At 39.4% G+C, this 12,992-nt stretch overlaps 1 protein-coding gene across 2 annotated transcripts in view; it reads right to left on the bottom strand.

The window, feature by feature from the left end:
- The window catches only part of TRPM1 (transient receptor potential cation channel subfamily M member 1), a 119,206-nt gene that overhangs the window by 66,374 nt on the left and 39,840 nt on the right, over positions 1-12,992 (bottom strand). For both annotated transcript variants that reach the window (XM_082385999.1, XM_082385998.1), the window contains 5 exons: positions 8,321-8,400; positions 5,211-5,406; positions 2,429-2,642; positions 1,677-1,801; positions 384-555 (listed from right to left, as the gene is read on the bottom strand). In XM_082385999.1, the coding sequence (XP_082242125.1) occupies positions 384-555; positions 1,677-1,801; positions 2,429-2,642; positions 5,211-5,406; positions 8,321-8,400 (787 nt within the window). The remainder of the gene's footprint in view (positions 1-383; positions 556-1,676; positions 1,802-2,428; positions 2,643-5,210; positions 5,407-8,320; positions 8,401-12,992) is intronic.

Below are 12,992 nucleotides of genomic sequence, written 5' to 3'. Positions count from 1 at the left end.
TATGTATAACTCAGTCACTTTGCTGTACAGAAGAAATTAACACAGCATTCATTATAAATCAGCTATACTCCAATAAAATTTTAAAAACTAACTATAATCATTACAAGGAATGAGAACCACTGGCAACGTGGCGGGAGATGCCACCACCGTGGAAACGGCTGTGGGGCTGTTTCTCGGGTCCACTCTCCTCGTGAACTTGAGACAAAGCATCACAGCGCAGCTCAGTGATTTGGTAGGTGGCTAAGGGAAAGGGTCTTGCTAAGTCAGCTCCTGATGGTCTAAGAAGAGTCAAGGTGAAGGCTCTAAATACCCTCGGGTGCTCTCTCTTCCAGCCTGGTTTTCAGGGCAGCAGCGGCAGCCCAGTGGCTGTGGCCAGAACTTACTTGTGTTGATCTTCTGCAGAGAGATGTGCTTCTCCAGCTGCCTTCTCAGCATCACCTCGGCACCGTACTTGCCCAGGGTGCCATTGTCAGCCAGGATGAAGTGCGTGTGCGAGTTGTTGAGCACAGAGAGCTTACTCAGGGGGTTGGACATGGTCTGGTACACCCGTGTCACCTGACGAAATGCACAGCACAAGTCAGAGCTGCAAAACTTGGACAGTAAGACGGGGGAAGCAAGAACATATGGATGTGGAGTGACAGCTTCACGTAATTGTGCACTTCAACCTACTCTCGCTTCCCTAGCCTCTCTATTGAAGGATTTTTTTTTGTAAATTTTTATATCAAATTAGAAAATATTATTTTAGATCATGACAACCCAACAGATCATGAGGACCCAGCAAGTACACTCCCGGGCACTTATTGCAGAGAAAGGAAAACTTACATTAATACAAAATCCTGTACACAAAAGTTTATGGCAGCTTTATTTGCAGTAGCCAAACTGGAAACAACCCAGATAGCCTTCAACAGATAAATGGTACATCCATATGGTGGGACCCCACTCAACAATAAAAAGGAGTAAACTTTTGATACATGCAACCATTTGGATGGACCTCCAGAGAATTAAGTGGCAAGTAAAAAGCCAGCCCTCAAAGGTTACATACTGTACGATCCCATGTGCATAGCATCCTTGAAATGATAGAACTGTAGGATGAAGGGCAGATGAGTGGTTCCCGGGGTTAAGGCAGAAGTGGAAGCAGGAGGGAATTGGGTATGGATATTGAAGGGCAATGTAAAACAACAAGGTCTTACGGTATAGCACAGGGAAGTATATTCAATGTCCTATGATAAACCATAATGGAAAAGAATATGAAAAAAAAATGTGTGTATATATATACATATATACACACACGTATACAATGTATATGTGTGTATATATATGCGTATATATACATATATATACGTATATATATATGCAACTGATTCACCTTGCTGTACAGCAGAAATTAACACAACATTGTAAATCAACTATACTTCAATAAAAAAACAAATGAATGAATGAAAAGGGCAACATGAGGGCTCCTAGTAAATGTTCTGCATCTTGACTAGATTGATATCAATTATCCTGGTTTCGATCTTGTATCGTAGTTTTGCAAGTTCTTACTTTTGGGGACAGGATAAAGGCTATATGGGACCTTGCTTTATTATCTCCTACACCTGCAGGTGAAATCTACAATGACATTAAAACAAAGACTTTGATTTTTGAAAATTGCCCATTTCTGGGGAGAAAATACTTACATCCCTTCCAATCAGATCTTCTTTATTCTCCACGATGCCCCAGGGAGCAATTCCTATAGCACAAACCCGGCCTCTGGACTTGGAGGAGTGTTCTTTCAAGGCATCCCCCACGTGGCTGATGACACCTGTGAGAGGCCATAAGTCATATCTGTAGGCCCCTTACCTCCCATCAAACCACTATTCATGAACTTCAGGGACCCCAGCTCTGAACCACTCCATTTCCTACAGAACAGGGTTAAGACACTGAAAGTCTGAGCTCATAATTGCTAGTCATCCTGCATTAGCTCCTAGAAAAGGGAAAACAAAAACAAAAACCAAAGCAACTGTGCAGGAATTGTCTTTACAAGTTTCCAAGACCTAAGGATGGAAGTACGAGGGGTCTCTTTGGCAGGCCTTGGCTGCATTCAGCTAAAGTTGAGAGTCAGATGCCTGCCATGTTCCTCAACCTCTCTGGGCCTCGGTGTCCTCCCTCATGTGATCAGGAAAGGATTGTCAGGAGCCTCAGTGAAAATGAGGCTTGTACAGGGCTCACTTCAAGGAATGACACATAGTAGGTGCCAGAAATGTTGACCATTATCATGATCATACCAAAATAAAAAACGAGCTACCGAATAAAGATTTCATTCTGCCATAAATATTATCAGAATGCAGTATCTTCTGTTTTTTTTATCATAATTATCCAAAAGCTCTTTGGGAACCACGATGAGCTCTGGGTTTGTACATTTGCAGCAAGGGATACAGCCTGCACTTACCTGTGCTGATGCCCCCAGTGAAGATCCAGGCCCCAGTGGTCACAGCAGCCTTGATCAGACCTTTCCCAAAGACCTGCTTCAGCTTGGGCTGCATCTCAAAGTTCTGGAGGCCTCCGTGCACGGATATTAAGAGCTTGGGGAGTTCCAGCTGCCAGTCTCTCACCATGAGATGAAGCAGTGAATCTGGCTTCGTGTCATAGGAGACCCGGATATACTGCAAAAGAGGGTGTGACCCTCAACACTCGTTCTTCGATTTGACTCTTGTGTCACGGGGAACAAGGCTACTGTTCGTGTCCAAGCAACAGCCGCCTGGCTTTCTCTCCCATGGGGTTCTGGGGCTCTCTGTGTGAGTCTGTGGCCAAACGATGGAGGGGAACTCTGGAGGGTTCCCAGATATAGCAAATAAAAATAGAGAATGCACAGGTAAACTTGAATTTTATATGAACAATGAAAAATGTTTTAGTATAATTATGGCTCCTGCAATATTTGGGACGCATTTATACTAAAAAATCATCCGTTGTTTATCTGAAATTCAAATATATCTGGGGGTCTTGTATTTTACCTAGCAACCTTAATCTTTTTTTCATTGCCTTAGGATGATTTATTTCATCAAAGTTCCCAGCTAATTTTCATGGTATCAGAACTTCTATAATGACAATAGTTAATACTGAGAGTAAAAGGAATCCTGAAAATTTCCAATAATGAAATATAGTAATATTAGCAAAGATTTATTTTAGTTATTTAATGCGTTCATTAAAAATTATGTGCAATCACACACATGCATATATGCGCAAATGCCTCCAAATTAACAAATTTGTAGGAAATTTGTAGAAAGAAATTTGTAGAAAATAAAACTGGAGTTTAAAGGAAACACATTTTAAAATTTGAAAGCAAAGACGATTTATAGTTCTAAACAAAATTTGAAATACTTCTTCAATGTGTCTAGCATTCTTAGGAACACAGAAATTACTCCTGTTTGATTTTATCTCTGGATACTTTTTGCTCTTTTGAAACTTCTAGGAACTATACCTGCCAGGTTTACAAAAAATTTAGAGTAACTTATGAATTTATGTACTTTTAGGTAAAGCTTCTTAACAATTAGTCATTGTTGGGCTATATCCCAATCCACAGGTAAATCACAGTTCAGAATTACCTGAAATTATATACACTTTAGATGCAATCAAAAGTCAAACACGTCCCAAAATAAAATAAATATTGTTCACCTTATCCAGTGGCAACCCTAATTTTGAAGGCATCAGTTCCAAAGCTGGAAAGATACATGCACCCCAAAGTTCATTGCAGCACTATTTACAGTAGCCAAGACATGGAAACAACCTGTCTGCTGTGAACAGATGAATGGATAAAGAAGATGTGATACACACACACACGCAGATACATACATGGAATATTATTCAGCCATAAAAAAGAACAAAAAATGCCATTTGCAGCAGCATGGATGGACCTAGAGATTGTCATACTGCGTGAACTAAGTCAGACAGAGAAAGACAAATATCATATGACATCACTTATATGTGGAATCTAAAAAAAAATGGTACAAATGAACTTATTTACAAAATGGAAATAGAGTCACAGGTGTAGAAAACAAACTTATGGCTACCATGGGGGAAAGGCAGGGGAGGGATAAATTAGAAAATTGGGATTTACATACACACACTACTATATAAAAAATAGATAACTATTGATAATAAGGACCTACTGTATAGCACAGGGAACTCTACTCAACACTCTGTAATGACTATATGGGAAAAGAATCTAAAAAAGAGTGGATATATGTCTATGTATAACTGATTCACTTTTCTGTACAGCAGAAACTAACGCAACATTGTAAATCAACTATACTCCAAAAAAAATTTTTTTTTAAAATTCCATAGCTGGCTCAGCTAGAATGTGGCTCCAGAGGTTGGCCGGGACGATGAGGAGGGAGTGGGTGCTGGGAATGGGGGTCAACGGCCAACCTCGGGGCTGGACCTTCCCCTCAAGGTGAAGAAGAGGTTAATGAGCAGATGCCTTGGCCCCTGTGAACAGCCTCTTTGTGTCCAGGCCAGTAGGCAGGGTGCCCTTCCGGAAGACCTTACACTGTGGTCTTTGGAACACAACTGAATTTTATTTGAACAATGATGTTGGGCCGGTGAAATAGAATGAAATTGCAAAAATGGTCTCACTGGGCACATGAGAGCATTATTCAGAATGAGCTGAAAGGAATCACAGTGCTGACGCCTCCCCTCTTGGCAGGGCTCATCAGAAAGGCAGACGGCATTCCCTGTTTACATGCAAATGTGAAAGGCCTCCGTCTTCTTGGGCCAGCTGAATGCAAGCCCAGAGAGGCTGTGTGTGGACTTCAGAGGGAGATATATCCAGAAACTCCTAACCCATGTAAGGGGGGTGGTAAATGTCCGCTGTAAGAAAAAACAAAACAAAGCCCCAAACAACCTTAAAAAACAAATAACATCATTCGTCTCTCATCACTGGAGATGGTGTGGTATCTTTGTAGAGTGGGTCTGGACTGTGATGTGTGAATTCACAATCTTGGTACGGATTTAAAGGATACTGCGTGTTCTTTATCATAGTGCCCAGTTTCCAAATCTCATGGCTAAAAACTCGAGTGTGTGGATATATTTCCTGTCTTTGCATTGAAAACTACAGGAAGATAGAGCCACACCCCTGAAAGAAGACCCAGGTGTCTGCAGTCTGGGAGGCTGGGAGGCTGGGCCTCTGATGGAGGCTGCGGCTCAGCGGCATCCCTTCCCAAGGCCCCTCTTACCATGGCTTTATTGGAGTATCCGCCACCCTGGAATTCGAGAATCCCGTAGGAATCTGTTGGGTAGCTCTGGGTGTGTTTGCCAACAGACCATTTTTCGGGCTGAGTCTCCACCTGCTTGTTCTCCTCTCCATTTTTGCTGGCTGTTACACTCGGCAGAGGTGGGATATGCTGGTTGGTGAACTGGCCACAGCAACACCTGAAAACAAAGGCAAAGCTCGGTCTTTCTATAACATTTTCCTCCTTAAGATGAGTTAACCTGAACAGAAGCAGCCTAACACCTTCCTTATCCAGCTTTACTGGAGACGGAAATGCCCCTTATGATGTCCTTTTCCAGATAATCGATGCATATCTATTTCCATACCAGAAAAGTATAAATACCAGACTATTCTAAACACATTGGATGGTTGCCCTTCCCTATTGAACACATTTTTAGTCTTTTTGGTGTCTTGACAACATGACTATGGCCATCAATCACTGAATATTCTGTGACAAAGGACAATCACGCTCCCCCATGCAGAGTTGACATGCAATGATTTTTCAATATTATTGAATTATTCCATTGCTAGAGAAATGTAAAACATTTCTCTACACAAGTAACGTTGAAAGTATATTTGTTTTGCTGCTTTTGCTGCTCATACTTTTGGTGTCATTTCGAAGAATCATTTGCCAAATCCAAGGTCATGAAGATTTACTCCTATGTTTTTGTTTAAGAGTTTTATAGTTTTAGCTCTTACATCTGACATTTGATAGATTTTGAGTTAATTTTTATATATCATGTGAGGCAGGGACTTAAATCCATTCCTTTGATGTCCAGGTGTTTCAGCACCATTTGATGAAGAGACTAATCTTTCCCCATTGGTTTAGGCAACCTTGCTGAAATATCAATTGGTTATAGATGAATGGGTTTCTTTCTGGACTCTCAGTTCTATTCCATTGGTCTGTATGTCTACCCTTACTCCAGTACCATACTACTTTGATTAGCATAGGTCTGTAGTAAGTTTTGAAATCAGGTAAAGTGAGCCCTCCTACTTTGTTCTTTTTTTATTAGATTATTTTGGCTATTCTGTGTCCCTTGCAATTCCATATCAATCAGTTTGTCAATTTCTAGAAAGAAGTCAGCTGGAATTCTGATAGAGATTGTTTTGAATCATTTTGGGAATATTGCCATCTTAACTATGTTAAGTCTTCCAATCCATGAACATGGAATGTTTTCCCAATTATTTAGATCATCATTAATTTCTTTCAACAATGTTTTATACTTTTCAGATATAAGTTTTGTTTTGTTTTTTTTTTTTGGTCATGCCACGTGGCTTGTGGGATCTTAGTTCCCCAACAAGGGATTGAGCCTGGGCCCATGGCAGTGAGTCCTAACCACTGGACCACCAGAGAAGCCCCTCAGATATAAATTTTGTAATTCTTTTGTTAAGTTTATCCCTAAGTGTCTAATTCTTTTTGATACCATTGTGTATGGAATTGTTCTGTTAGTTTCATTTTCATATTGTTCATTGCAAGCTTATAGAAATATATATGATTTTTGTATATTGATTTTGTATTCTGCAAACTTGCTGAACTTCTTTAGTAGTTATAATAGTTTTTTAGTGATTCCTTAGGATTTTCTATATACAAAATTATGTCACCTGCCGATAAAGATAGTTTTACTTCTTCCTTTCCAATACGGGTGCCTTTTATTTCTTTCTCTTATCTAATTGCCTTGGTTAGAACCTCTAGTAAAATTTTAATAGAAGTGGTAAGAGTGAACATCCTTGTCTTGTCTCTGATGTTAGGGGCAAGCATCCGATCTTTCACCACTAAGTATGATGTTAGCCATGGATTTTTTCATAGAAGCCCTTTATCAGGTTGAGAAAGTTCTCTTCTAGTCCTAGTTTTCTGGGTTTCTTAAAAATCGTAAAAAGGTGTTGGATTTTGTCAGACACTTTCTTGGTGTCAGTTGAGATGAGCATGTGATTTTTGTTTTTTATTCTATGAATGTGATGTATTGCATTAATTGATTTTCTGCTGTGAAAACAACCTTGCATTCCTGGGATAAAGCCCAGTTGGTTATGATGTGTAATTCTTTTTATATGTTGCTGGATTTGGTTTGATAGTATTTGTTCAAGATTTCTGCATCCATATTCACAAGAGATATTAATCTGTAGTTGCCCTTTCTTGTGCTGTCTTTGGTTTTAATATCAAGGTAGTACTGGCCTCATAAAATGAACTGGGAAGTGCTCTCTCATCTTCTATTTTTTGAAAGAGCTTGTGAAGAATTGGTATCAATTCTTCTTTAAATATTTGGTAAAATTCAGCTGTGAAGCCCTCTGGATCTAAGCTTTTCTTTGTAGGTAATTTTTGATGACTAATCCTGCCTCTTCACTTCTTATAGGTTTCTTCAGATTGTGTATTTCTTCTTGAATCATTTTGGCAGTTTTTGTCTTTCTAGGAATTTTTCCATTTCATCTAAGTTATCTAATTTATTGTCATTGGTATACAGGTCATAGTGTTCCTTTATACTCATTTCTATTTCTGTAAGATTGGTGGTAATGTCTCTTCATTTCTGATTCTAGTATTTTAAGTCTTCTCTCTTTCTTCATCAATCTAGCTAAAGGTTTGTCAATTTTGTGGCTCTTTTCCAAGAACCAGCTTTTGATTTCATTGATTTTTCTCTATCGTTTTAAGATTTTCTATTTCATTAACTCCCATTCTATTTTCTATTATTTCCTCCCTTTTCTTTCTTTCAGGTTTAGTTTGCCCTTCTCTTCCCAGTGTGTTATAACATTAGGAACTCTAACAGAGAGGCCAGAAGATACTCTGGAAATCTCTCTAAAGCCCTCAGCTCCTTGGTCTCACTAAGTCTAAGAGGAAAGTTGGGCCCATCTGCTTGTGAAAACTCACATGAGTGAGTGGAGGACAGCACCTCTCCCCTGAGGCTGTCTGCATCTTGACAGAGGAACTTATAGCCCAGGTGACTCCCTGGTTAATGACCTACGTGGGGCATAAGTTCTAGCTGTCCTTGACTTCTTCTCTCCCTCCCCCAAACACCAGAATAGTTGCTGGCAACTGACAGAGAAGTGCAAGTTTGAATAATGTCTTAATTATGGCTTCCAATTTACCTGTTAGGATCTTTAGTGCTGGGAATTACAAAGATACATTCTCGTTTGCAAAAGGTTTTTTCTATCCAAGATTTCTGTCCCTGGAAGAGAAAAAAGTGGAAATTAGACCAGGATATTCCCAAGCCATCCTCAGAGTTCATTCTTTTGCTTTTATAAAATGAATAGTAACAGGAAGTCTGTCCAAAACATCTGAATAGACACGTCCAAGAAAGGTGGACACAAGTCTTTCAGGATCTTAGCTCGGTTTTTTTTAAGAGAAATGGCTCAGAAGTATGTATTCATGGTTTCCATAGGGCTACAACCTGGGCTTTGTATGCTAGTCAGAGTCTGCAAATGGAGAACGATGATGCCCCTGGAGTAAGCCAGTGCCCCAGGGAGCCTGGTGTGGACATGAGTTACTGGAGAAGCTGACAAAGTCGGCCAGTCTTTGGTCAGGTCTTTGATTTGCTCTCAAGACCCCATCTTCTCCAGACTCTCAGGCTCCCCACACACCGTAGTCATTTTACAAGTAATTTTTTTAACTGGTGCTCAGATTCACTGAATGTTATTTTTAGAATTAAAAATATTGGAGGTGGGATCCGAGAGCTGCGGGCAGGCTCGACGTACCCCACCTCGGGGTGGTGCTCTGACTGCGGCAACTGTTGAAAGGCTGCCTCCGGGGAAACAGCGAGGCGCCACTGACCCCTTAAACATCTTCTTCTGAAGTACATTCTACTCTAGGAGGAATGACTGCACTATTCTCCTGAGCTATGGCAGTCAGACCTGGTAGAGGTAACTTCTCTACAGAAACCCCAAACCTGGCAAGGATGGTTCAGATTTTGGCAGATTGTCGCATCATCCCCACCCAACGCTGATAATATCAGCAGAGGGACCTTCAAGATGGCGGAGGAGTAAGAGGTGGAGATCACCTTCCTCCCCACAAATACATCAAAAATACATCTACATGTGGAACAACTCCTATAGAACACCTACTGAACACTGGCAGAAGACCTGAGACTTCCCAAAAGATGCCCTCAGGCGACCTACATGCAGAGGCGGGGCCAAAATCCAAAGCTGAACCCCAGGAGCTGTGCAAACAAAGAAGAGAAAGGGAAATTTCTCCCAGCAGCCTCAGGAGCAGTAGATTAAATCTCCACAATCAACTTGATGTACGCTGCATCTCTGGAATACCTGAATAGACAACGAATCATCCCAAAATTGAGGCGGTGAACTTTGGGAGCAACTGTAGACTTGGGCTTTGCTTTCTGCATCTAATTTGTTTCTGGTTTTATGTTTATTTTAGTTTAGTATTTAGAGCTTATTATCATTGGTTGATTTGTTTATTGATTTGGTTGCCCTCTTCCTTTTTTTTTTTTAATATATATATATATATATATATATATTTCCTTTTTCTCTTTTTGTGAGTGTGTATGTGTATGCTTCTTTGTGTGATTTTGTCTGTATAGCTTTGCTTTTACCATTTGTCCTAGGGTTCTGTCTGTCCATTTTTTTTGTTTTTGTTTTTGTTTTTAGTATAGTTTTTATCATTTGTTACCATTGGTGGATTTGGTTTTTGGTTTGGTTGCTCTCTTCTTTCTTTCTTTTTTTAAAATACTTTTTAACTTTTTTATTCTTAATAATATTTTTTTATTTTATATTTTAATAACTTTATTTTTTCTTTTCTTCCTTTCTTTCTTTCTTTCTCTCTCTCTCTCTCCCTTTCTTTCTTTCTTCCTTTCTTTTCTTTTCTTTTCTTTCTTTTTCTCCCTTTTCTTCTGAACCGAGTGGCTGACAGGGTCTTGGTGCTCCGGCCAGGTGTCAGGCCTGAGGCTCTGAGGTGGGAGAGCCGAGTTCAGGACATTGGTCCACCAGAGACCTCCTAGCCCCACGTAATATCAAACAGTGAAAGCTCTCCCAGAGATCTCCATCTCAACACTAAGACCCAGCTCCACTCAACAACCAGCAAGCTACAGTGATGGGCACCCTATACCAAGCCACTAGCAAGACAGGAACACAACCCCACCCATTAGCAGAGAGGCAGCCTAAAATCATAATAAGTTCACAGACACCCCAAAACACTACACCAGACGCAGTCCTGCCCACCAGAAAGACAAGATCCAGCCTCATCCACCAGAACACAGGCACCAGTCCCCTCCACCAAGAAGCCTACACAAACCACTGAACGAAACTTACCCACTGGGGGCAGACACCAAAAATAACGAGAACTACGAACCTGCAGCCTGCAAAAAGGAGACCCCAAACACAGTAAGGTAAGCAAAAAGAGAAGACAGAGAAATACACAGCAGATGAAGGAGCAAGGTAAAAACCCACCAGACCAAACAAATGAAGACAAAATAGGCAACCTACCTGAAAAAGAATTCAGAGTCATGATAGTAAAGATGATCCAAAATCTCGGAAACAATGCAGAAAATAAAAGAAACATTTAACAAGGACCTAGAAGAACTAAAGAGCAAACAAACAATGATGAACAACACAATAAATGAAATTAAAAATTCTCTAGAAGGAATCAATAGCAGAATAACTGAGGCAGAAGAACGGATAAGTGACCTGGACGATAAAATAGTGGAAATAACTACTGCAGAACAGAATAAAGAAAAAAGAATGAAAAGAATTGAGGACAGTCTCAGAGACCTCTGGGACAACATTAAAGGCACCAATATTCAAATTATAGAGGTCCCAGAAGAAGAAGAGAAAAAAAAGGGACTGAGAAAATATTTGAAGAGATTATAGTTGAAAATTTCCCTAATATGGGAAAGGAAATAGTCAGTCAAGTCCAGGAAGCGCAGAGAGTCCCTTACAGGATAAATCCAAGAAGAAACACGCCAAGACACATATTAATCAAACTATCAAAAATTAAATACAAAGAAAAAATATTATAAGCAGCAAGGGAAAAGCAACAAATAGCATACAAGGGAATCCCCATAAGGTTAACAGCTGATCTTTCAGCAGAAACTCTGCAAGCCAGAAGGGAGTGGCAGGACATATTTAAAGTGATGAAAGGGAAAAACCTACCACCAAGATGACTCTACCCAGCAAGGATCTCGTTCAGATTTGATGGAGAAATTAAAACCTTTACAGACAAGCAAAAGCTAGAGAATTCAGCACCACCAAACCAGCTTTACAACAAATGCTAAAGGAACTTCTCTAGGCAGGAAACACAAGAGAAGGAAAAGACCTACAAAAACAAACCCAAAACAATTAAGAAAATGGTAATAGGAACATACATATCAATAACTACCTTAAATGTAAGTGGATTAAATGCTCCAACCAAAAGACATAGACTGGCTGAATGGATACAAAAACAAGACCCGTACATATGCTGTCTACAAGAGATCTACTTCAGACCTAGGGACACATACAGACTGAAAGTGAGGGGATAGAAAAAGACATTCCATGCAAATGGAAATCAAAAGAAAGCAGGTGTAGCAGTTCTCATATCAGACAAAATAGACTTTAAAATAAAAACTATTACAAGAGACAAAGAAGGACACTACATAATGATCAAGGGATCAATCCAAGAAGAAAATATAACAATTGTAAATATTTATGCACCCAACATAGGAGAACCTCAATACATAAGGCAAATGCTAACAGCCATAAAAGGAGAAATCGACAGTAACACAATAATAGTAGGGGACTTTAACACCCACTTTCACCAGTGGACAGATCATCCAAAATGAAAATAAATAAGGAAACACAAGCCTTAAATGACACATTAAACAAGATGGACTTAATTGATATTTATAGGACTTTCCATCCAAAACAACAGAATACACTTTCTTCTCAAGTGCTCATGGAACATTCTCCAGGATAGATCATATCTTGGGTCACCAATCAAGCCTTGGTATATTTAAGATAATTGAAATTGTATCAAGTATCTTTTCCAACCACAACGCTATGAGACTAGATATCAGTTACAGGAAAAAAACCTGTAAAAAATACAAACACATGGAGACTAAACAATGCACTACTAAATAACCAAGAGATCACTGAAGAAATCAAAGGGGAAATCAAAAAATACCTAGAAACAAATGACAATGATAACACAACAACCCAAAACCTATGGGATGCAGCAAAAGCATTTCTAAGAGGGAAGTTTATAGCAATACAGTCCTACCTCAAGAAACAAGGAACATCTCAAATAAACAGCCTAACCTTACACCTAAAGCAATTATAGAAAGAATAACAAAAAAACCCCAAAGTTAGCAGAAAGAAAGAAATCATAAAGATCAGATCAGAAATAAATGAAAAAGAAATGAAGGAAACAATAGCAAAGATCAATAAAACTAAAAGCTGGGTATTTGAGAAGATAAACAAAATTGATAAACCATTAGCCAGACTCATCAAGAAAAAAAGGGAGAAGACTCAAATCAATAGAATTAGAAATGAAAAAGAAGTAACATCTGACACTGCAGAAATACAAAGGATCATGAGAGATTACTACAAGCAACTATATGCCAATAAAATGGACAACCTGGAAGAAATGCACAAATTCTTAGAAAAGCACAACCTTCCGAGACTGAACCAGGAAGAAATAGAATATATAAACAGACCAGTCACAAGCACTGAAATTGAAATTGTGTTAAAAATCTTCCAACAAACAAAAGTCCAGGACCAGATGGCTTCACAGGCAAATTCTATCAAACATTTAGAGAAGAGCTAACACCTATCT

The sequence above is a fragment of the Balaenoptera borealis genome (genome assembly GCF_965194805.1).
Source record: "Balaenoptera borealis genome assembly, chromosome: 3".
NCBI classification, from domain to species: domain Eukaryota; kingdom Metazoa; phylum Chordata; class Mammalia; order Artiodactyla; family Balaenopteridae; genus Balaenoptera; species Balaenoptera borealis.
Note: the sequence above shows the minus strand (reverse complement) of the source record. Positions and strands in the feature narration are given on the sequence as shown.